General features: G+C 35.0%; 1 protein-coding gene and 1 pseudogene across 3 annotated transcripts in view; both read right to left on the bottom strand.

Moving 5' to 3' along the window:
- Positions 1-2,028: 2,028 nt before the first annotated feature.
- Positions 2,029-23,371, bottom strand: part of Ppp4r3b (protein phosphatase 4 regulatory subunit 3B) — a 46,483-nt gene continuing 25,140 nt past the window's right edge. For 2 of the 3 annotated variants that reach the window (XM_029484032.2, XM_021176118.3), the window contains exons 8-16: positions 22,396-22,527; positions 20,746-20,848; positions 18,643-18,684; positions 15,869-16,027; positions 11,972-12,141; positions 10,177-10,316; positions 9,641-9,825; positions 7,625-7,827; positions 2,029-2,935 (exon numbers count right to left, since the gene is read on the bottom strand). In XM_029484032.2, the coding sequence (XP_029339892.1) occupies positions 2,840-2,935; positions 7,625-7,827; positions 9,641-9,825; positions 10,177-10,316; positions 11,972-12,141; positions 15,869-16,027; positions 18,643-18,684; positions 20,746-20,848; positions 22,396-22,527 (1,230 nt within the window). In that variant the 3' untranslated portion in view covers positions 2,029-2,839. The remainder of the gene's footprint in view (positions 2,936-7,624; positions 7,828-9,640; positions 9,826-10,176; positions 10,317-11,971; positions 12,142-15,868; positions 16,028-18,642; positions 18,685-20,745; positions 20,849-22,395; positions 22,528-23,371) is intronic. The other variant, XM_021176119.3, reaches the window with a different exon arrangement.
- LOC115032598 (U6 spliceosomal RNA) lies at positions 14,859-14,958 on the bottom strand (annotated as a pseudogene).

Raw genomic sequence — 23,371 nt, forward strand, 5'->3', positions numbered from 1 at the left:
GTTAGAAAGTGGTAACATGGCAAGTGGCTGCATGGAGAAGAGAGGTGTAGAGTAGCTTAGGAAGGAAGCACATGCTGAACTAAACATGTGTGACTAGGAGGAGGGTTAGCATAGGAAAAGTGAGAGTGGGTTTGGGTAATGTAGAGCCTGACAGGAAATGGAGGAACTTTCATTTTTTAAAGGTGTGGTTACAAGGCAGACAGCTGTGTTAGTAGTTTTGGATTTATCAGTTATGAGACAATCCAAAGGTGGTATCTTGGACATGGTAAGAGAGTTTTATATTTGAAGCAGGACATTTGGAAAATAAATGTGAGAAATGTAGGAAATAATTACCTTTTCTGCGAAAGTTGTTAAGGATTCCCTGACTGAACCTGTTGAGGAAAATGCTACCTACCATAGAGTGCTGGTCTTTATAAACATCAAATCAGGCTTAGCAGCAAGCTCCTTTACCCACTTAGTGATCTTGCTGGCCTCAACTGGGATTTTACTAAAATTTCATCTAATCTGTTTGAATGTAAAATTATACTTTAAGTTCCAACCTTCCACCTGCAGAAAAACTAGTGATTAAAACACGTGAATCTGTTTCACATAACTTTTTATTAAAAATAGTTTTTTATTAGGTACATGTTTACAGATAATTTTTAGGACCTAAGGCATACAAATGTGTGCTCTGACTTGAACTAGCTGAGTGGAGATAATGCTGTAAGCACCCCAGCCTGCATGAGGGTCGTCATTCAGGACAGCAGCTACTGTGGAATCTTCCTAGTTGTGCCTTCCAAGGATCCTTTCATCATGTGGGTGAGCATATGCATTACACAACTGTTGCCCTTGGACTTTAAGAAAACATTCATATTTCCATTGTAAGAAACACTTCCCATAATAATGTCTTAAAAGTTTGAAGTTCCTCAGAAAGGAAAATTAAAGGAAGTCTTTATATGGTACAGTACTTTAGTTAACATAACAAAAGAGTTAACAGAACAGTTTATAGATCAGGGCTGCTTAGATTCTAAGCACTAAGATGGTAGAGGCTTCATAAAACTTGCTTGAAAGAATGCCTACTCATACAGTAACTTATTGATGTTGGCTGAAAGAATCCCAGTTCACTTGTGATACAAGATGAATGCTTGTTGTATGTGCACCTTTGTTTAGAGGTGAGAATGGCTTTATGCTGTTAGGTTTGCTCAAGGTCTACCTCTTGTAAGTGATATTTAAAGAATGGTTGAGTCTTGCATTTAAGACTTTATGACCTAGTGGCTTATAACATATCTTTATGGATTTTATCAGCCTTTAAAAGACAATGTAAACTGGACATATCTCAAAAATAGTTCACTTATTCACTTATTTTATAATAAAACAAACAGAAGCCTCAATCATGGAATTATAGGGTCACATTTTAATTCCTGAATTTTACAGTTTAGCAGTAATATCACCACATGTATACAAATGGTGTAAAACAAGTACAGTGGTATTTTTAATACAAAATAAACATCTGTTTTATGGAAAAACTATACTTCATATCTACACGGACAGCCCATCTTTTCCAAACAATAGCCAAAATTAAAATTAACTCCAAAATTTCCAACACAGGAAACTGCTTTTAAGCTATTCCAGGAAAAATGGACCCATAACATATTATAGAGCTGATCTAAAAGACTGGAGCTAGAATTATTATTTTTAGATCTTTTTTTTTTTTTTTTTTTCCCTCAATGCATTAAATTGTAGTTTGGGGTCATTTTTCTCATCTCAGCAATGATCTTAGATCATAGATGAGCAAACTAACATTAAAATATTTACAGTTAACTTGTTCTAAAAAATAAAAGCTCTTAACAGCTTGCTTCAATTATTTTAAGTTCATTTACATACATGGAATGTGCTTTTTAAATCTCTTAAAAAAGCAGCTTTCACATTACCCTCTTGTCTGTGGAAGAGCTTCCTAGGCTGCATGTGACTGTGATATTTAAGTAACCTCTAGGCTAGAATGACCTGTAGATATTAAGTGCCACTTAACTCAGCACCATTCTTTGTTGGTCTTTATATATTTACCAGCAGCTCTTAGAACACCCAGACCTAACTTTACTGAGAAAGCAGAAAGTGACCATAGTGGAAACCCCCTATTCTAGCCACTCCCAGGTTGGTGGAAGAGGAGTATTTCAGAACATTGCTGCTGCATTTCTTGGCTGCTGTTACCTCTAAAAATGCTGACTTTAAAGTTCTTTAAGAATACTATCCATTTGGAACCCAGCTTTCTTTTCTCTCTTTTTCAGTGTATTAGAAGTTCTTGGTGTAGAGAAATTGGTATGTGCTGTTTGTTACCTAGGGTGTATGTCCTGTCAAATGCCAAAGGCTAACTTCTGTGAAATCTTTAAAGAAATGGTCCCAACAGTGTAACTTCATTTCTGATGACAGTTCAATTTGCTTTACATAAAAAATGTCTTTTAAAAAAAGGCAACTGATTAAAACAACGTGGCCAGCACCATTATACAAGCAATGTTATTGGGTACTGAAGTCTCACAATTTTCTCTAGGTTGGACTCTGGGAACAATTAACCCTTCTTATCCCAAATATGAGACTTTCCTTGTTGGGAAGCTTTCACCCAGGATCTAATTATCATTCTTCTTTTTTGGACAGCCCAAAAGGCAAACCCTTTAGTTACTAGGAATTAAGTTTTTGGGAAGCCCGGTTCTTACACAACTACACTTTCCTACCTGGCAACCAAGAGTCTCTGCTACTCCGTGTGTTAAGTTCCATATGAAAGCTTTCCCATTCAGACTCAAGCTCCGTGCGTGAGCAGCTGCAGCAGTTAGTAAGACCATGTGGTGGGAATCCCCCAGCAAGGGTTCTATGAGCCCAGGCGAGGTCTTTTCCTAGGAGATGATTCTTCTTCCTCATCTTCCTCTTCATCATCTGGATAGTCTACCAAGCCAACCAAATTTCCCTATTGAAAAATGCAAAACATTTTTATATAAAGGAAAATAAAAACAGATTATCATGAAAACAGCATGGTACAAATATTATCACTAAGATATTTGAAGCCATTTTTCTAAATAGCATATCTGAGATTAAGACAGGATATTGAATTTTAGAATGTAATTACTTAAATTATAATCCATTTACTGAGTGCTACTGCTGGCAGTCTCACCCTCAGCTCTTCTATTGTTTCTTGGGTTTTTAATGAAACTTCAGAATCCAATTTAACAAAAAGTCACTAGGAAAATGACTCCTCCCACCTCCTCCAACTTCAAACAGTAGGACCTACACCAACTGGAAGATGGACGATGTCTAACAAGAACTATTTCATTTCTCTCACGTCATCTGAGAAATCTCTAGTTTTTATATGAATTTATTTCATTATAAAGTATACACTATTTCTTTCATTCTACGTTTAAAGAATAATTTAAATGGCTGAAGATAGATAATAAAAACAAGAAATGGTTTGTAAAAGCTAGTACTTAAATATAAGGATGAGGTAATTCAGGGTTTGGCCTTTTATGAGTAACACACTCCCCTTTTGAAATCCTAGGAAAGCTTTGGAACTCTAAAGAAAATGGTAGTTATCCTCAGGATTGCCTCATTTTGAACCAATTCTATGAAGGTTATGAGTGCCCTACAAAAAGGTTTAGTTCAAATCCTTTGTACCTCAAGTAGCTAAACAAATACAATCTCAGTAACTTGTCCTTTATACCTGAGTGGCTCCATATGTAAACAAATACCTGGAATAACAAAGAATGAGCAAAACACTGTAATCTGTCAGAAATAGACTGAGCATCTATAAGCAGTTACCAGTGTGTGAACTAAAGAAGGGATATATTTGGAAAATTCCTAATTCTTGTTTGCTAAATCATACATGTTAAGTTGAAATCAGAAATTAGCTTAAGTGTTAGGACGTACTGATTCCATTCATTGTCTGATTTCAGTTCAAAGCTGTTATGTTCTGTATAGAAGAATCTGCAGTGACTGAAGCAGTTTGAAGTCTGATAATACATTTACTTTACTGTCTCCTTAAATTATCAAAAATGAAAGTAAATTGAAAAGATACAGATCTATAAGGAAAATGAGAAGAAAAATAAAGATGAAAACTGGAAGAGAGCAAGAATGGAATGGATAAAGAAATGTGAATGAGACTGATTTATCCACAACATAACAGGCAGTAAATACATCAAAATAGTATTTAAAAAGAGGAAAAGAGGAAAACAAGCTGGCAAAACAAGACAACCATTGGGAACTCTCCATTGCCAGGAAATCCTCATTCCTCTGTCATCATGAAATGATGAATGATATGAATTTCAAGAGAGAAAAAGGCTGGAACTTAGGCAAAGCAAAGAGTAAGAGTTGAAACTGAACAGCTACTGCTCCCCTATGACCCCACGTCTTCCCCTGTATACTTCCCTGATATAATAGACTAGTTATGCTATAAGATTAACACCATGGTGAGGCCAAGGGAGGATGCTGGTGGGAGTAGGTGGGGTCCTAGAGGTGAGTGGGGAGGAATGAAACATAAACTGCTCTGTCTGAATCAAGTCTTGCTTTAAATACAGTTAAGTCACCCTCTGCAGTGTACAATTCAGTGTTCCTAGTGTCACAACATACACACACACACACACACACACGAACTGAATGTTTTTAGGATTTTATGTATGTGAGTACACTGTGGCTCTCTTCAGACACACTAGACAGGGCATCGGATCCCATTACAGATGGTTGTGAGCCACCATGTGGGTGCTGGGAATTGAACTCAGGACCTCTGAAAGAGCAGTCAGTGCTCTTAACCACTGAGCCATCTCTCCAGCCCCACAACATTATGTATTATCCCTCCTAATTCTGTAACATCTTCTTCTTCCTTCCCAGAAAAGTCCTTAACATTTCTTGCCCCATACTTCCCTGCATTTCCGCATAACCCCCACTTTCTAGGGTACAGGCAGGCACTGATCTACTTGCTGTCCACTCCCCTCCACTACTGAAGGAGCTATTTCTTATCAGTTCGTGTAACATACACTATGGACTGCTAATCTACGTTATAACACACACCACTCTTTCACACCTTTCCTGCTACTAACATTATTTGCCCAATTCACAAGTTGGCGGACATTTGTGTGGTTCCATCTTTTGCCATTATGAATAATGCTCTCAACAATCACATACTACTTTTTGAGTCAATATATGTTTTCAATGTTTCTCTGAGACAGGAGTGATGTGTAAGCCATGCTGGTCTTGAACTTACAATCTGTTCTCAGCCTTCAGAATGCGGGCCATGCACAGCTTGTTTCAATTTTCCAGAGTGTATACATAGGAATGAAACTAACTGCTGTGTCATATAGTTAATGTGTTTAGCCTTGGAAGGGAATGGGAATTGGGTCTAATAGGTTGTGTTCTAAAAAATGCTATTTCATATTAATTCCCCATCAGCAATGAACATGGATTGTAATTTCTCCATATCCTAGCCAACATTTGTCTGTTAAAAATACTATAGCCACTCTAGTAGGTGTGAACTGTTGTTACTGTGTTATTTATAAAATCTTTTGTGTATGAGTATGAGCACGTCTGCCGTGGCCATGTGCAGTGTTGGGTGAGGAGAGCTGAGGACAACTTTTGAGCGTTGGTCCTCACATTCTAGCTTGTTCTTAGTCAGAGACTCTGGGGCTTGCAAACTTGTGGGCATTCTCATGGCTCCTCCCATCTTCAGTATGAGTGCTGTGATAATAGACACAAGCCCCTTATGTGGGTTCCTGGGCTCTGAACCTGCATCTTCATGCTTTCACAGCAAGTGCTTCACCCATGGAACCATCTCTTCAGCTCTTTGCTGTGGTTTTGTGTTTGTTATAGTAATGATGTCAAACATTCTATTATGTGCTTATTTAGGCTATAATATTTTGTTTCTTTGGAGAAATGTCTGTGAATGTCCTTTGGGGTTTGATGTTACTGGTAATAGTCCTTCACATGCTCTTGACCCCACTTGTTAGAGGGTTTCCAAAGCAGGACCCCATTTTGTGGGTTGCTTGTTTATTTTTTTAAAGATTTATTTATTTATTATATGTAAATACACTATAGCTATCTTCTGACACTCCAGAAGAGGGAGTCAGATCTTGTTACAGATGGTTGTGAGCCACCATGTGGTTGCTGGGATTTGAACTCAGGACCTTTGGAAAAGCAGTTAGTGCTCTTAACTGCTGAGCCATCTATCCAGCCCCTATTTATTTTTTTAAATTTTATACTAGTATCATTTCTGATCACCATGCTATATAGGTTTTTTTTTTCTTTTGTCATTTATGCCTTGGGTGTTATATTGTCCCAATTCTAGCCCATCAATATTCCTGCTTTCTGAGAGCTTTGTATTCATGTTTAGGCCTTTTAAAAGTTTTATATCATGTAAGTCCAACATCTCTCTTGAATGTAGTTATCTATTATCTATTATTTGTTGAAAAGAACCTTTTTAAAAAATTTTATTGAGTTATTTTTATTTTATATGCATGGGTGGTTTGCTTACATGTGTGTGTGAGGGTGTCAGATACTTGGGAATTGGAGTTATATATAGTCAGTTGTGAATTGCCACGTGGTTGCTGGGAATTGAACCTGGGTCCCATGGAAGAGCAGTCAGTGCTCTTGACCACTGAGTCATCCGTCTAGCTCTGAAAAGAATTTTCATTATTGAACTATCTCATACTTTTTTTGAGAAACTGCAAATTCCTAAGAACTTCAGGACTCATGATACCTCTGTCTTGCAGCCTCCTGAAAAGCATTAACGGCAGAAAGCAGGTAATCGTATCCAGCTTTTGCGGTGTGTTTTCTTGTTTTGAGACAAGAGCTTGTAGATGATAACTAACTATGCAGCACAGACTCTCAACTCCTGGGATTATAGGCATAAGCAATTCATGACTGGCAAACTTCCTTTTTTTTTAATATATGAAAATTCAATGATCATTAAGGATCAAAACTAATGACTAAATTAACTGTAGGAGAGGATTTTTTTTCCCCTCTCTGCAACAGAGTAAATTATAACCAAGTGTAGTTTCAAGCACACAAGGACTTTTTACTCTCTAATAGGAGATTATACAGTAGTAATTTTGGTTGTTTCACTAAATGTGCTAACCAATATTTTACAGTCATGGTTAAATAATAGCAGTAATAACAACATGCTGTCTTATTCATGATTAAGTGGGAATATCCCTAATATTTCTTAAATACAAAACTAACTTTTGGTGTTATACAAGTAGTATGTTAAGAAATTATCCATTTGTTCCTATTTTATTGAGCATTTGCATTTGGAAATAGGGTACAATGCACATTCTATACAGACTTACACATAGATCTGAAATGATATATGTAAAGTTCACATTGCTATTATGTTTAAAACGGCAACAAACTGGTAATTTTCAATAATAGGCTCATATATAGCTAAATAAAATGGTCAACAGTTCTTTAATAAAAGTTCTAAAAGAAAAAAATGTTTAACCTAAAATTTACATAATATGCAAGATAACCACGTGTTTGCATTCAATGTTGGGAGTCAGGTTCTGATGATAACAAAACCTTTTCATTCTTTGAAACTTTTATCTAAATCATCAGCACACACAAAGTAGTTTTACAGATGGAAAAGGCAGAGTTTGTATGGAGTTTTTATTTTACATACCTTTGTGGCTGTCACTGATGTAGCCAAGTTTGTAGTTTTGGAAGAGGACACATTAGAACTTGCTGGTGTTGTCTGACTCACTACAGACTTACTGTTTGTACTGTTTGTTCCATTAGTAGCACTGGGGGAATGGGAGAAAGTAAATTTGAAGCCACCAGATGATGCCCTTTTGGGAAGGTTTTCCTTGTCTTCACTTTCTTTTGCTAGAGCAAAAGTAAAATGAGCCTGCATTAAATACTGCTAAGTCGAAGCATTTGTTGAAGTGACAACATACAACTTTGCCTATGCCTATGCTTTCTAACAGTACACATTAAGATAAGTACATGTTCTTTTTGGTCAGACTCTTAGGAACTTCAATGAACAGAACCAACCATCTTACAGTAGATCGTTCTCAGTGTTTGCCTGTAAAGAAGCTCTTAGCAGTATGATTTCTGTTACTGTCTTCCATTCACTGACTCCCCTCTACAAATCTTCCTTCACAAGTCACCACTGAAAATTCCTAAGGATAACTCTTAAGTATCCTAGTCATTTACTCCCTAAAAACTCCAAGTTTCTTTACTTGATTTCTTTATAGCATAAGTGCCCAAACTCCTTTAAAGTCTGGTTAATTTTATTTTGACACATTTCCTAACAGCATGCATGCAATTATGGATACAATACTTATGCATGGCCTTTGTTTCTTTTTTATAGTAATATTGAGGGCAACATCTCTACTGACTGAAAGAAATGAACTTGTCTGCTAAACGGCACCTGTTCTGGAATGGAGATAGACAGCTCAGTGGCAGAGCACTAGCCAGGCCCTGGGTTCAAGAGCTAGCAATTATACAAATGAAAAGTAAATAATGTTCCTTAGAACACCAGTAGGCTTTTTGTTAGCTTTAAGTGGTCTTCATGGTACTAATAAATAGGAAATGAGTTAGTGAGAGAATAGCTGAAAGAAAAGGTACTAAGTCACCTGAATGAGATTCTAAGAAGAAATGCCTGAAGAATAAGTCATGCAAGAGATAATTTTGCCTTCCAACATATAAATTTCTATTAAATAGTCAAATAGTATTTGCAGGCCAGTATTCTTTAGGGCATAAAATTACAGTGATTAATTTTCTTGAAAGATACTAGCTATATCTTAGTTCTACGTAAGTAGGAACACTTATCCCTTCCCTTGTTGAGGCAGTGTCTAATGTATCTCAGACTGGTCCCAAACTTGGTTTGTCGCTGAGGATCACTTTCAGTTTCTAGTCTTCCTGCCTCTAACTCTTTTAGTGCTGGGTCATGAGAAGGTGCCACCATGCCTGGGTTTGTTTTGCCTTTTTTGAAGACAGGGTCTTCCTATGTAACATGGACTGGCCTCAAGCTCGTAGTGCTTCTACCACCTCAGCCCAAGAATGGTGGGATTAAAGGTGCTGCCACCATGCCTAACTGCACCCCCTTAAGTAATAGTTGAAATTTCAAAGAGGAAAATCATGTCTTTGAGTTCACATTGCTCAGGCTGTAAATATCAGAGGTAGAGTGTTCTAAGCTTCTATAGTTATAGTTACTCAATAATAAAAGCTTTGAAAAAATTTAATTATAATAGAAATCTTCAATGAAATTTTAGCAAAGAAACAAAGTCAGGCTGGATGTGTTCAAAAGTACAGTACACAACAAACTTCTAAACAGTTGTCAGGTGTGCTGCACACACCGTAACCACAGCATTTGAGAAGCTGGGGTTCGCTGACGTGACCCTGTTTTAAATATTATAAACTGAACATTTCTAAACTCAAAATGAACAGCATTAAAAACATTTAAGTTTCAAGGAAACTTTTTAAATATGAATATCCAAAATAACTTTAAAAGGGTATGATTCAGCATAAAATTCCGTGCTTCTTGTTTTACAAACCTTGGCCAGATTTTTTTAAATCAGTAAAATGTTATTATTTTATATGTGTTTGTGTGTGTGTGTACAGTGTTAAGGATCAAACTCAGGCTGTATAATTGTTTTACTAAGTGGTGATATATGAAAATTACGAACATTAGTACCTTTTTTAGTTTCCATAAATTTTTCATAACTATCTGGAAAATCATCTTCAGTCTTAGATTTTTCAACTGGTGTTATGACTGCCTTTCCTTCTTCATCATCATCTTCATTAAACCACATTTCTTCATCCTCTTCCAAGGCTTTTGCATCTCTGCGAAATCGGTTACTACGCAATATAGATGGTACACTGTAAGAAATATGTCAGATGCTGAGTAATGACTACAAGGTCATAACTAGATAAACTTTGGGAAGAATGACTAACCAAGATGAACTAATGTAGTTTAACTTAGCATGTACAGCATATCAAATAAGATGTAGCTAGAGAAATCTTCAAATGTTTTTGTATGTTGCAAATTAAGACTCTATCGAAATTACTATATGCAGTATCAAGTCGTCATATAATTAATTGATGTGGCAGAAAGACAGTTTACTCTATGCTCTGCTAATAGAGAAAATTTCACTGGGTAAGATCTAAACTGTGTACAATTTTATACTTAATTTTGCTTGCTACAAATGTTATAATACACTTAGACAATACCTGTTCAGTTTCTGATTTTGTCTGTCTTTTTCTTGTTCATATTTAGTCTTCAATCCTTTGAATGTCTGAACATATTCAATCGATTCAAGTGCTTTATAAAAGTTTTCAACTATATGTGCAGTAAGAGACTTGATATCTTCCTGTATAGGCACAAAATTCACATTATAAAACAATATAATACTTGTTGAGAAAAACAAAAACAAAAACTTGTATAGTTCCAAAATTGATCAAAAAAGGTTTTTCAAAATCACCTTCTAAAAATAAATGTCCTAGATTCCTTATACATGAGCCAGGACAGGACTCCACAGAAAACTTGGAACAAGGAGAGGCAATTCACTGGAGCCCTTTAGGGGGCTATAAGGAACATTTGAAAAGCAATGGATTTAGTTTATGTCTTAGTGCTTTATACAGTACTTCATAATTTTAAGAAAACTTTTATAGTTTTATATATAATTATCATAATCCTATGAATATTTTACCATTTTACCAAAAGACAAAATTTAGGCCTTGAAAGCTTATTATAGAACAGTATTAAGCCCATATATTCAGTAAATGTTAATGATTTCCTATTTAATGCTGTCAAAACAGTCTTATCTAAGTACATAAGAAGAGATTCCTTTGATTATACTGTACATACAGATTGGGTGAACTACTTAACTGGAAGTCTGTATTTTGTACTTTGGCAGTAGACTGTTGTACATGGAATAAAGACATGTTAAGGTTGAAGATTTAGTGTACTAAGCTTACCAATTTTCAAAAAAAAAAAAAAAAGAAAGAAAATTCTAACAAAGGAGTTGGGATAGAGGTGTGAACCCAATTCATCTTATGTAACTGTTAAAGGAAAAGACATCTAAGTCCATAAGAAAGCCTATGAAAGGCTCTGAGTCATCAAAACAGACAGTGATGGAGGTAACCAACACTGCCACTTGTCTAAGCTAAAACCTCATGTCTATCCTCTTCACCTATTAAAAAATCATAGTCTTGGCAAATGGTGACTCTCAGAAATCTGACTGGTCAGAAACAAACAAAAAATGATTTTTTAGTTTTCCTCTTTCACATTCTTTTCACATGGCCGTTTCCTTGAGGAAATTATTTGAGTATATATATGCATGCATAAGAGGTAAATGTGTTCTGCTGATTATAGTAATCAGCTATCTCTGTTATTTGTGCTTGCTGTCTCCAACCCGTCTTATGAGAAAAGTTTGTATGAAAGTGCTAGGGTGTAGCAGCAGGCACTGAATGTGCTGCAAACTGTGGATGCTGTAACAGGCTACTGAATCATTTCTGCTGTCTCAGTTCCTTTGCCTGTAATAAAAGGCAGTTGGCCTACTTTTAACCTCCCAATTCTTTTCATACTTAAAAATTTAAAATTCCATCCTACTGCTTAGGTATCTTGTATAAAATTCTAAGAAAGAAAAATTTTAATTTTTGTATTCATTTTTTATTATTACTCTTATGTGTTACCAACTCCTTGAACTTCACAATTTTCAATAGTGGTTTGGGGACTGACTTGGTACAGCTCACCTACCACACAGAAGGATCCATATAATCCCACAAATAAAAGAAACTACTATCATTCAACCATCAACCATGTATAAGTAAGAATAAAAAAAAAGTGATTTTTAAAATTTCAGTTTATTAGAAATAGACTCTAAGACACATGGAATGAACAATTTCAGGAAAATAGGAATGAAGAAATCAATCTGATTACATACAATTGTTTTACTTTTATATAAAATTACATAAAATTGTTTATATATGATTACTAAGAGATCTTAGTAAATCATAAACTTACCACTCTTATAAATTCAAACAATTCAATAACAGCTGAATTTAAAAGATTGTACCGAGTTCCATTATCCAAAAGGGCATTTATAACTGGCTCAAAAAGATTTCCTTTGGTAATGTAACGATTATAAAATTCATCTTTCAGGCCAATTATTCGCCTCATAAAGCGAAGAGCACCTAATTAAAAAAAAGAAGAGGTTAATGAATCTACTAAAATTATTTTACAGATAAACAATGTTTAAGTCTTTCTAAAATAAAAAGATGGTATATTAAAAAAAGAAGAGGACTTTGAAAACAAAAAGTTTAGGAATGACAACTGGCTTGGCTCAGTGGATAAGGGCTTGGTAACCAAATTCAATACCTAGAACCCACATGAAGGTGGAAAGAGCTGACTCCACAAAGTTAATTCTCTAACATCATGCACACACAAAATAGTGATAATTAAAGAAATCAGTATCTATAAAATCTCCTGCTAGTAACACTTGGAGCAAAGTTAAGTGTTGCAGTAGAGGAAGCTTAGAATTCGGGGCTATTTCTAAGGTAGGAATCTATGGAGGCAGATATTTGTGTTTAGCTTTCTTCAAATACAAAGGAGCTCTCAGTAACATAACAGACCTAACTTTGTTTTTTTTTTTTAAATGGTTTTAGTGCTTTATTGTAGAATGGTAGGGAGAAAGAGAGACTGTAGAAAGAGAGAGAGAGATCGGCCATGGCCACGTGGAGAGAGGGGAGAAGGGAGAGAGAGGAGGGCTAGAGAGTAAGAAAAGTGAGAGCTTAAAGAGCAGATCTAACCTTTTAAATGGTTTGAATGGAGGCCATAGATCTCCTACTATTCCTCTGCTCTTGCTTTAGAAATATCACTTCTGAATCAATACTACATTCACATTATGACACTATTTCTTTGATTATCAATTATGTATGAATCTAGTAGATCAGATTGCATTTGCTAACAAAAATACCAGAGTAAGAACTATGTACTGAATGGCATTTCATATTTTAAAATATTTTTAAAAAGGCATTCTCTTCTTTAACTAGCTTTTACTAGATAAAAAAATTAGTAATATTATTGTTAAAATGGTTATAAAATACCAACACTTCAACTTTAATCCTTTATTTTTATGTGTTGGTACTTTAATATAACTTCCCCTTTAGCTTAATTTTTTAATAGATATCACTAATTTTCAAATTTTATGTATCTCTTATTTTAATTAAGACATAACTCCATAAATGAGAAACTGTACCTAGTGTAAAACATTCTTTCTCTCTCTCTCTCTCTCATACACACACACACTCACATCATATACACATGTAAAAATTAAAAAAAAAAAATGAAGCAGAATGAAGCACTGGGAAGGTCCGAGTATAAAGAGTCATACGCTGTTGCTGCTAATGATAAATGAATCTAAAGACTTATAAGCTACAGCTACGACAACCTGGCTTTATTATGATAGAGAGCCTGCAACAAGGCAAGGCTTACTATCTACATCTACTCAGGATATAGAGATCAGTGGGTATGATCCACAATCCTATTTAGTCTACAATCCTATTTAGGGATTATTTATGAAAAATCTATCAAGAGAACACAAATCCTTCCAAAATTATTACAGAAATGTAATGCCAAATAAGATGAACTGAATAATGGCTATAAATAACCAAGAAAATTATGAAAAATAGGGGCAAACTCAAAAGGAAGGCATTTAAATCTTTTACAAAAATATGAAATGAAAAGAAAACATTGTTACTATTTAATCTGATGAGATTACGAAATAGATATTAAAGAAATAAAGTACAAGTGTCTTCTTAGTTTACTGTGTAGCAAAAATAGCATTTTCATCCTATGGTAGTTAATGAAGGTGTTAGTAATAGGCGGCTAGCTACCTAGACTATCATGTTAGACTATATCCTAAAATACATTTCATATATATTACATATTAAACATAAAACAAATAATAAAAATACTGGAAACTATTGAAGAGCATATTTGTGTAATCTTAGAACACAGAAATATTCCTAAGCAAGACAACTCCTCCAAAAGTAAATAAAAGGTAAAATGAATTTGTAAAAATTCATGAAGCATTTTAAAATGTATATGTACCATAATAGGTATGTTATGTTTGTGTGTGTGAAGTGTTCATGGAACATCTGAAGGAGAATCTCAGGTGTCATCTACCTTCTTTGGGATATGATCTCTCATTGGCCTGAAGCCCACAAGTTCGTAGAGACTGGCCAGCCAACAAACCTCAGAGATCCTTTTGCTTCTGCCTCCCTTGAGGTAGTGTAAGTGTGCATACGACCAGCCCTGCCCATGGGTTCTGGGAATCAAATTAAGGTCTTTGTTCTTAAAAATCTCAACTGAGCCATTCTCCAGCTCTGGTAAAGATCTTTTAAAAAAAGTTACATGGAAAACATTATAAACAGAAGGGAAGCAAGACTACGACACCTCTTCCTAAGAAATAAATTTAGTACACAAAGGTTCTATGAAAAAGAAAACCTGTAGTTCACATCAGATGAAAATGTAAATTAGGATGAACATGTTGACTTGGACCTAAATCCCATCATTTTGGGGGTAAAGGCAGAAGTGTAAGGATCATCCAGACCTACAATAGCAAATCTGAGGTCTGATGGGTTACTGTCTCAAAAAATTAATAAATTATATTAATATATGAAAATATCCTATAAGGGAAAAAAAAGAATAAACCTGTAACACATTTTTATCACTGGACAATTTTTAAATTAGCAAAATAGCTGAGTGTAGTGGCTTGACATAGCACGGGGCTGAGGTAGAAGGGTTCACATAAGCCTGAGCTATGTAATGTATACCAAGCTAGCTTAGGACTGAGCGAAGTTCTGTGTTTTTCCCGTTTATTTATTAGTATGGCATTACAGGGTGCTGGGAAAATGCCAAGTGCTTTTGGGTGTCATCCTTGCACAGGGGCCATGCTAATCTTCTCTGTATCGTTCCAATTTTAGTATATGTGCTGCCGAAGCGAGCACGCCAAGTGCTTTTGGAAAGTAACCAGGTAGATAAGCAGATGTTAAAATTTAAAAAGAATATATAAAAGAGACAAACATTTTGTCTGCCAATTCTATTATGGATCTTATAAAAATACATTAGCATATAAAACATTCTTGTACTAGACAGTGTAGATTGGAGTAGTGAAAAAGTAGAAACTCAGTAATCTTTGCTTTAGAGAATGATAAAACATCTGTGGAAATCATACTATGAAATGTTATTTAACCTTAAAAAGAAAAAAATAAGACCAAATGATTTATAGTAGTGCTGAAGGGCAGAGAAATATACTAGTATGCTCTAATTTTCATAAAGACAAAAGTAAAAACCTGTATGTGCATACGGATATGCTTATGTACATTAGTACAGGGACAGAAACAAAATAAACATTAACAGGCTGTTAATAACACTGTTTTAAGTTTTTGCTTGTTTGTTTTGTTCTTTTGAGATTAGATCTCATGTCCCAGGGATGAAGGATATTGAAAAAATCAAGGCCACCTTGGCTAAATAATGAGTTTGAGATCAGCACATGCATACATGCATGCACATGCAAAACATGATAGTTTGATAAAGTTCCAACACAGCACAACAGTTCTATGACACAATGCTGTTATTGTACATGGTATTGTATTCCAACAAAACCTAGGTTAATTCAACTCAATCTAAATGTTAGCAACATGTATATTGGAATCCACTGCTTCTACTTCACATGCTCTTGCTCCTTTAAAAATAAAAGAATATGAAAGTGAAATACTTTCGTTTCTCAGCTATCTTATTAACATCACACATGTTGTTAATAAGCAGATGACTTCATATGGTTAACTGGCTTTTACCTGTACTAAAAGTATTTCTTAAACCATTTTTACAAAAATGTTCATTTAAATGGTTACTTACACAAGGCCAGAAAAGTGTGCTTTGAATTCATCAACACCAAGACTCTTCTTAGCAAGTCCTTGTTCATGATGTAGTTTTTTATGTGGTATGTGTGATGTTCCACACAAAATGTGAGTAACTCTAAAATTAAGGCAAGCAGCTGTGCTGTTTGATAATTGTCTACAAAAGAAAGGTATTTTGTGAGAATAAATATAATACATCTAAATAGAATAAATATATCCTGCATCTTAGGGCAAAAGTATATTTTATATTATTTAAAAAGGGTATGTACATAAATATATATTACTTTTATATATGTAGAGTCTCAAAATATTACATTTTAAGGTTCTTGTGTGAAAAATGTAATAACAGAAAGAAAAAAGCAATCTACAAATGTGATAATAAAGCTTTTGTCACAAATATGCAAATATGAGCCAATCCATGAAATGGCACAACAGAGAGGTCAAGGACAACAAGCCTCAAAGCTCTTGCCTGAAGTGTCTCAATACGAATTTCTTTTAAACTTGTTTCTGCATGTGTGTAGGAGTACAAACATGGTTGCAGAGAATAGTATTTGCAAGTGGGTTCTCTCCCATGGGATCTGGGGACAAGAGCATAGACCTACATGTAAGCTACTCTACCAACTGAGCCCGCATAGAAGCCCCCAGTGTGAATTAACATTAAGATATCCATCTTTTAAAAAATGCTATTTGTGCTGTTTAAGTACCAAGCAAAAACTATTTCATTGAGATTTTATTAGTAATAATCTTGAATACACCAACTCTTGACATTCGGATACCTGAAATTACTTCTTGGTTAGTCTTCTAGACATTCTGCTTCATGAAATGACTTCAATTTGTATATCATATTTTGATGTCCACCAAGGACGTAATATAGATATGTTTTTTTTTTTTAAATAAGCCTACTCTGAGAGGAAATTACAGAATCACAGCCTCATAAAGAGTTAATAGTAAACTACCATCTAGTGTAACTATTTTACATGAACAGGAACACTAAAAATACGCCCCCTGCTCAACATCATGCCGCATGTGTACAGGTGCCCATGAAGGCCAGATAAGGGACTGGAGTACAGGCAGCTGTGACCTGTCCAATGTGGGTGCTAGGAATTGAACTGTTTCTCTGGAAGAGAAGAGTCTCTCTAGTTCATGGTTAAATATTTTTGTGGGGCTGGAGATGGCTCAGCGGTTTAGAGCACTGACTGCTCTTCCAGAGTTCAATTCCCAGCACCCACATGGTGGCTCACAACCATCTGTAATGGGATCCAATGCCCTCTTCTGGTGTGTCTGAAGAAAGTGACAATGAACTCACATACATAAAATAAATAATAAAATAAATCTTTTTAAAAAATGTTTTTTGAGGTTCTAGGATCCTACTGGAAATAATGCAGCATTCTTTTATTTAACAAAGTGGTCTTCACATGAAAATAAAACTAGTGCTTCAGACACTGATTTTACATCAAGTGAAAGAAAAATATCAGAGCCAAAATTAGAATCTTTTAAAATTAATACACACACACACACACACATATATATACAATTTTATGTGCCTACATGTGTATCTACGTGAAGGTGGGGCTGAAGTTACAGACAGTGGTGAGCTGCCATGGGAGTGCTAGGAGTTGAAGCTGCATCCTCTGGAAGAGCAGCCAGTGCTTTTAACTGGTAAGCCATCTCTCTAGGCCCTGGAACTAGAAACCATTAGACTTTTTCATATTTTTCAAATTTATTTATGTAAGATTTATTTTATTTTTAAATATGTGTATATCTGTGTCAATTTGTACACAGGAGTGTAGTACCTTTGAAGGCCAGAAGAGGGTATCTCGTACTATGGAAATGATTACAGGAAGTTTGAGGAATGAAGGCTGGAAAGTGAACTCAGATCTTCTGCAAGAGCAGGATGATCTTAACTGCCGATCTATCTCTACAGCTCTACAAAAAGTTTTAAACACTATTGTATGTGTGTAAATTACATGTGGGTCAAAGGATAATGCCTCCTGTTCCCATTTATGTACGCTCTGGAGATAGAATTCAGGTCATCAAGTTTATATGGCAAACATCTTCATGTGCTAAGCCATCTTCCCAGCTAAGGACAAAAGAAATTTTTTAATAGTGATCTATCACTTTAATTAAAATTCTTAGCATTCTTCTGTGTAAGCTCACCTAGAGGATTCTATTGTTTCCTTTGATAAGCTTGGTAGAAAGAATGTAATGGTACACAATAGCTTCAATATCACAGGGCCATGCATTGAATGCATATTCTATGGAGAAGCAGGTGGTAAAAGATGTAGGCTCAGCTGGGCGTGGTGGCACACGTCTTTAATCCCAGCACTCAATCCCAGGCAGAGGCAGGCAGATTTCTGAGTTTAATCTAGCCTGGTCTACAAAATGAGTTCCAGGACAGCAAGGGCTACACAGAGAAACCCTGTCTTGAAAAACAAAAAACAAAACAAAACAAAAGATGTAGGCTCATAAACAAGTATACTCGTGTGCTAAAGTATGGATCCTAACTGATCATAGTCAATTACCTATAACATACAAGAACTACAGATAATGATTTCTCAAAACAATGTCAAACAACAACAAATTTACAGAGAAAACAATCTGTTTCTCATCTTTTATAGTTGGAGGGTTAGAACTTCTTTATAATAATGAAGCAAATCCATGCCTTTATTTTATTTTTATGTTAAAAATGTTTTGCTTGTCTCTTCATAAATATATACTGATTAAGACAAAAAAAAACCTTATTATACTCTTAAATTATGGATTTATACTTACCAGGGCAAATTGTATTGGTTTTGTTAGATCCAAGCATATTATCTTTAAAAAAAAAAAAAAATTGAAATCAACTACTTTGATTAACAGTATCTTATATTTACTTAATGTTTTAAAGTATACAAACACATTCAATCATAATTTCTTTTTAATTTCATAATAATTATTGAGTAGTTTGTTTGGTCAAATATTATGTACCTTTTACAGAATTTGGTACCGAGAGGTAGATTATTAAAATATAGTAACAGTGAGCATGGTATAGTGGTGCACACATTCAATCTCAGCCCTTGGGTGGCAGTTGCAGGCAGCTTTTTTGTTAGTTTGAGGCCAGCCTGGTCTACACAGTGAATTTCAGGACAGCAAGGAAGGAGCACATTACAAATACCAGAAAAAAAGTGAAAAAGTAAAAAAGAATGAAGCACTCTGACAAAAATGTGTGGTTAAAAATATTAAGATTATTTTGCTTCCTTTTACTCAACATTTAACAATTAGGATATGTTTCCATATCACAAAATAAAAAAACCACAAAATACTGTAAGTTTAAAACTTCAGAGCAACACATACATTAACAATGTGTTTATGCTTAAAAATATGTGTCTGGCAAAAGGATAGTTCCTAGAGCCCTATAAGCTCATTTGCACAGGGAAGTGAAGGAACATATACAGGGGCATTGTTTACAACTGAAGAAAGGTTGAAACAATGTACAGGAAGAAGAATACTAATAGGCAAAGAATACTAAGCAAGATTTAAAGCATCTCAGAATCCTAGACATCACCATGAATAGATCTTAAAAACAGAGTTATACCTAAAATAGAAATAAATGTAAATCAAAATTGAAACTGAAAAACAATACATTGCGCATGCCACAAGAACATAAACCAGCACAAGAGACAAAACTCTTGAGTATATCCTTAGAAACTCCACTGTGCTGCAGTAGGACCGAGAAGTTCAAGGGCCAACTCTAACTCTATAGATTTTTTTTCTGAATCAGAAAAGAAGTATGTTAAGTTAGTTTTGAGATAAAGGTTGTACATACATATCTATTAATAGAATTAGCTATATTTTGTATGTGGTAGAATTGTTAAAATGAACATTAAAATGCATTATTTTAACTTACATACTGCACCAAAAATCTGGTATATGCATATGCTTTTTCTTACTTAATTTGGTGGTTTTTAATAAGCTGCTACATCAAAATTCATTTTATTATTATTATTATTATTATTATTATTATTTTGTTCGAGACAGGGTTTCTCTGTTTAGCCTTGGCTGTCCTGGAACTCACTCTGTACACCAGGCTGGCCTTGAACTCAGAAATCAGCCTGCCTCTGCCTCCCAAGTGCTGGGATCAAAGGCGTGCGCCGCCACTGCCCAGCTTCATTTTAATTATTTTAACGGCAGTTTTTACATATTCTACACTATGTTCATTTTGATATCATAAGTAATATAGTAACAGTGCTGAACTAAGCATGAAAATGTAAAAATACTCCTTAGGGAATATAATCGCAAAACAACGAGAATTACTAAATAAGGTATGCCTAAGTTATAATTTTTACTAATTTCATAAACATTATCTTGACTGTCTTCACTCACCACCTTTAAGACAGTGACTCAGAGCCCAGACTGGCCTTAGCTACTAAGCTACTTAGCTTTGAATTCCTGATCTTGCCTCCACCTTTTAGTACTGAGATTATAAGGCTGTTGCCACCATATCTGGCCATGGGCTTCCTTCATTGTTTATTCTAATAAACTAATAATTGCTGCCTAAATAGATCCATACAGCTACAAATGTCTAAATAGTTCTGTTTTCAGATTATTTTGAAACTATCTTTGTCTTTATTCCGCTTTGATTTATAAACTAGAAAATGGCATTTGTAAGCTTTGAGTATAACTTATGCAACAAATATGGAGAAGCAACAAAAACACGTAAGAAGAAAACCCTGTTCCACATATTATGCACTGATAGTTCTTACCAAAGATACCCAGAAACAAGGACAACCATGACTTCATAATGCACATTAAATCTCTCAGTAATAATTTCCCTATAATATAAAGTACCAAGTAATACTTGATGGCCATTATAAGGAAATAAACAGGAGAACTTACCTTTCTCGCATTTGTCTTCTGACGTATTGGTCAAAAGTGGAGCTGTGAGAACATGCATACAATGGTTGTAGAAGAAATTTAAGAACTCACTCTTTTCAGTTTTCTGGAAAAAAAAAAAAGTTTAGTAGAGTACTTCATTACCTTTGCATTTAAAAGACATCTTCAAGAGTTCGCAGTGAAGGTCAGACTCTAACAACAGTACTTTAACTACCTAGAGTGATAGAAGCAAACTTAGATACATAGACTTCAATCTCAATCCCACAGATATGAAGTCTAATAACTCAAATTAGATAGACATTAACGGTGAAAGAAACCCATACAACAGTAGAAAGTTTTTCCAAGGAAATTCAGAACAACTGTTTTTTCAAAAATGCTGGAGATCTTAAGTGTAATGAAGAAGACACCAACTTCCTGAACAGCATAGTGATCACAACTAATAGCAATGCACTGGGACTTGGAAGCTGTGAGGGTCATGATTTTAAAATTGTATTTTCATTCAGGTTGTTGCATGTGTACACATGTATGTGGATGCCTATAAAGGCCGGAAGGGGGACTGGTTTCTCTGGTGGTTTTCAACTGCCTAACATGGCTTCAGGGAACTGAACTGTACTTTTCTGCAAGAGTACCAAATATTTAAATCTGCCGAGTCACCTTTCTAAAACTGGGAAATACAAATTTTAAATATTTTGGATGATTAAAAATTGGAGCATGACAACTGGTGAATGTACTTTGATGCTTAAGCATTTGACTACATACAATGTGTAGGTCTTGAGGGTTCATTCCCCAAGACGTGAGTGTGTGTGTGAGTGATAGAGAAGAGGCACTGCTGCTTTACCTATCTGAATCTGAAAACCTACTGAAGCAATTTATCATCTTAGAAAAGATGAAATTCAAATCTGTTCCTTAAAGACTAAAAGTTTTAATTTAGAAAACAATTCCTAATTTCTATCACTATTTTATTAAATAACTGGGCCTCTTAATTTATAGCAATTTAAAAATAATATACATATTTTTTAATTATGAGGAAATTTTACTAAGGAAAAATGGTCTTTTATACTGAAATAGCCACACTACTAATATTCTGGAATCCTTGAACTTTTCATGATTTATTTAATTAACCACACTGGGTTTATATCAATTTTCTTGCTTTTTATTGTGATAACATAAAGCTGCCACCTTATCTGCTTAAAATACAATGCAGTATTAATATGTTCACACTGCTATGCACAAGTTTTAAAAACTAGTTAGCATACAAAAGACAAGAAACAAAAACTAAATTAATCCAATTAACATTTCTGGGCCAGTGAGGTGGCTCAGCAGGTTGAAAAAAAAAATAGCATTTGCTGGCAAGCATGATCAAGTCTGAGTTTGGTAGAAGAAGTACAGAGCTAATGCCTGCAAGTTATCCTTGAACCTGCATGCATATCTCACGGCATGCCTTCTACCCCGAGTAAATAAAGGAAAAAGTTAACAAGAAAAAAGGAATTAAACAGATAACAATGCTGTATTTACTAAAAATTGTTATAAAGATATCATTGCTTTTTAAATACAAATACTTATCAAAGTATGTGCTGTTTCTAAAAATCTTATTTTAGAACTCTTTAAGACTGATTGGGCCAGAACATTTTTAATCTCGGTATGAGTTCTTACATTAGTTGTAGCCAACATGTTCTCTGGATCAATGAGAGTACGAAGAAGTCCCATTAACTGAACAGCACCTCCTAGCTCAGGGTCAGTATCACAAATCATCTGTTCAATCACCACATTAATAAGAAGTACATCCTGAAAGAAAATATGCTTCCATAAGACCTTGATATAAGACAAACACACCAACTCAAAGAATAAAACCAGAGCATAGAAAAAACAAAGCATCGAATAGCTTCTTAGAAGTTTTCTTCATTTTCCAATGTTCTGAAAATATTTAGAGTGAAAACACACACACACACACACACACACACACGGAGGGACGGAGGGAGGGAGAGAGAGACTGTTTACTGTTAGCATTCTAGGTTTTAGCTCCAGTATAAATCAAGAGGTTGATCAAACATTTATGATCACAGAATATGTGACCCTAAAACCTTTCATTTCAATCTTTAAACAGAAAACTCTTCCTAGAAAAAGGACTAGCAGCAACTCAGCTCGAGACTTTTTACAAGATTTGAGGACAGTGTCATCAAGTGACTTACTACTACCTTTACTGCAATACAAGTGTGTTATGTTCTTAGCATATCTGTGTGCAGTGTATGTGTGTTTGAAAGCCTTTTTGTTCTGGTGTGTGTATGTGTGTGTAAATCACGGAGATCAAGGATGATGATTGCTTTCCACCTTTATATGGGTTCTGAGGATGGAACCCTCCAAAAAACAAACAAACAAACAAACAAACATCCCCAAACAAAACATAAAACCCCCACCACAGTAACATACTTCTAAAAAGTCTTTTCGGGGTGGATTCACACAGGGTCTTGTCTTACTCTACAGAGGATGTTAGAAAGCGTGGGCTGGCCCTCAGCTTGTGGTAATCCTTTTGTTTCAGCCCCAAGAAATGCTGAAGTATGGGACGCAATGCCCAAAATATGACTTCTTTATTGTCTAAATTATAGCACTACTACAAACTTTGTAAAAAGAT

This window comes from Mus caroli, unplaced genomic scaffold (assembly GCF_978045245.1).
Source record: "Mus caroli unplaced genomic scaffold, Mus_caroli_1 scaffold_13, whole genome shotgun sequence".
Taxonomy (NCBI): domain Eukaryota; kingdom Metazoa; phylum Chordata; class Mammalia; order Rodentia; family Muridae; genus Mus; species Mus caroli.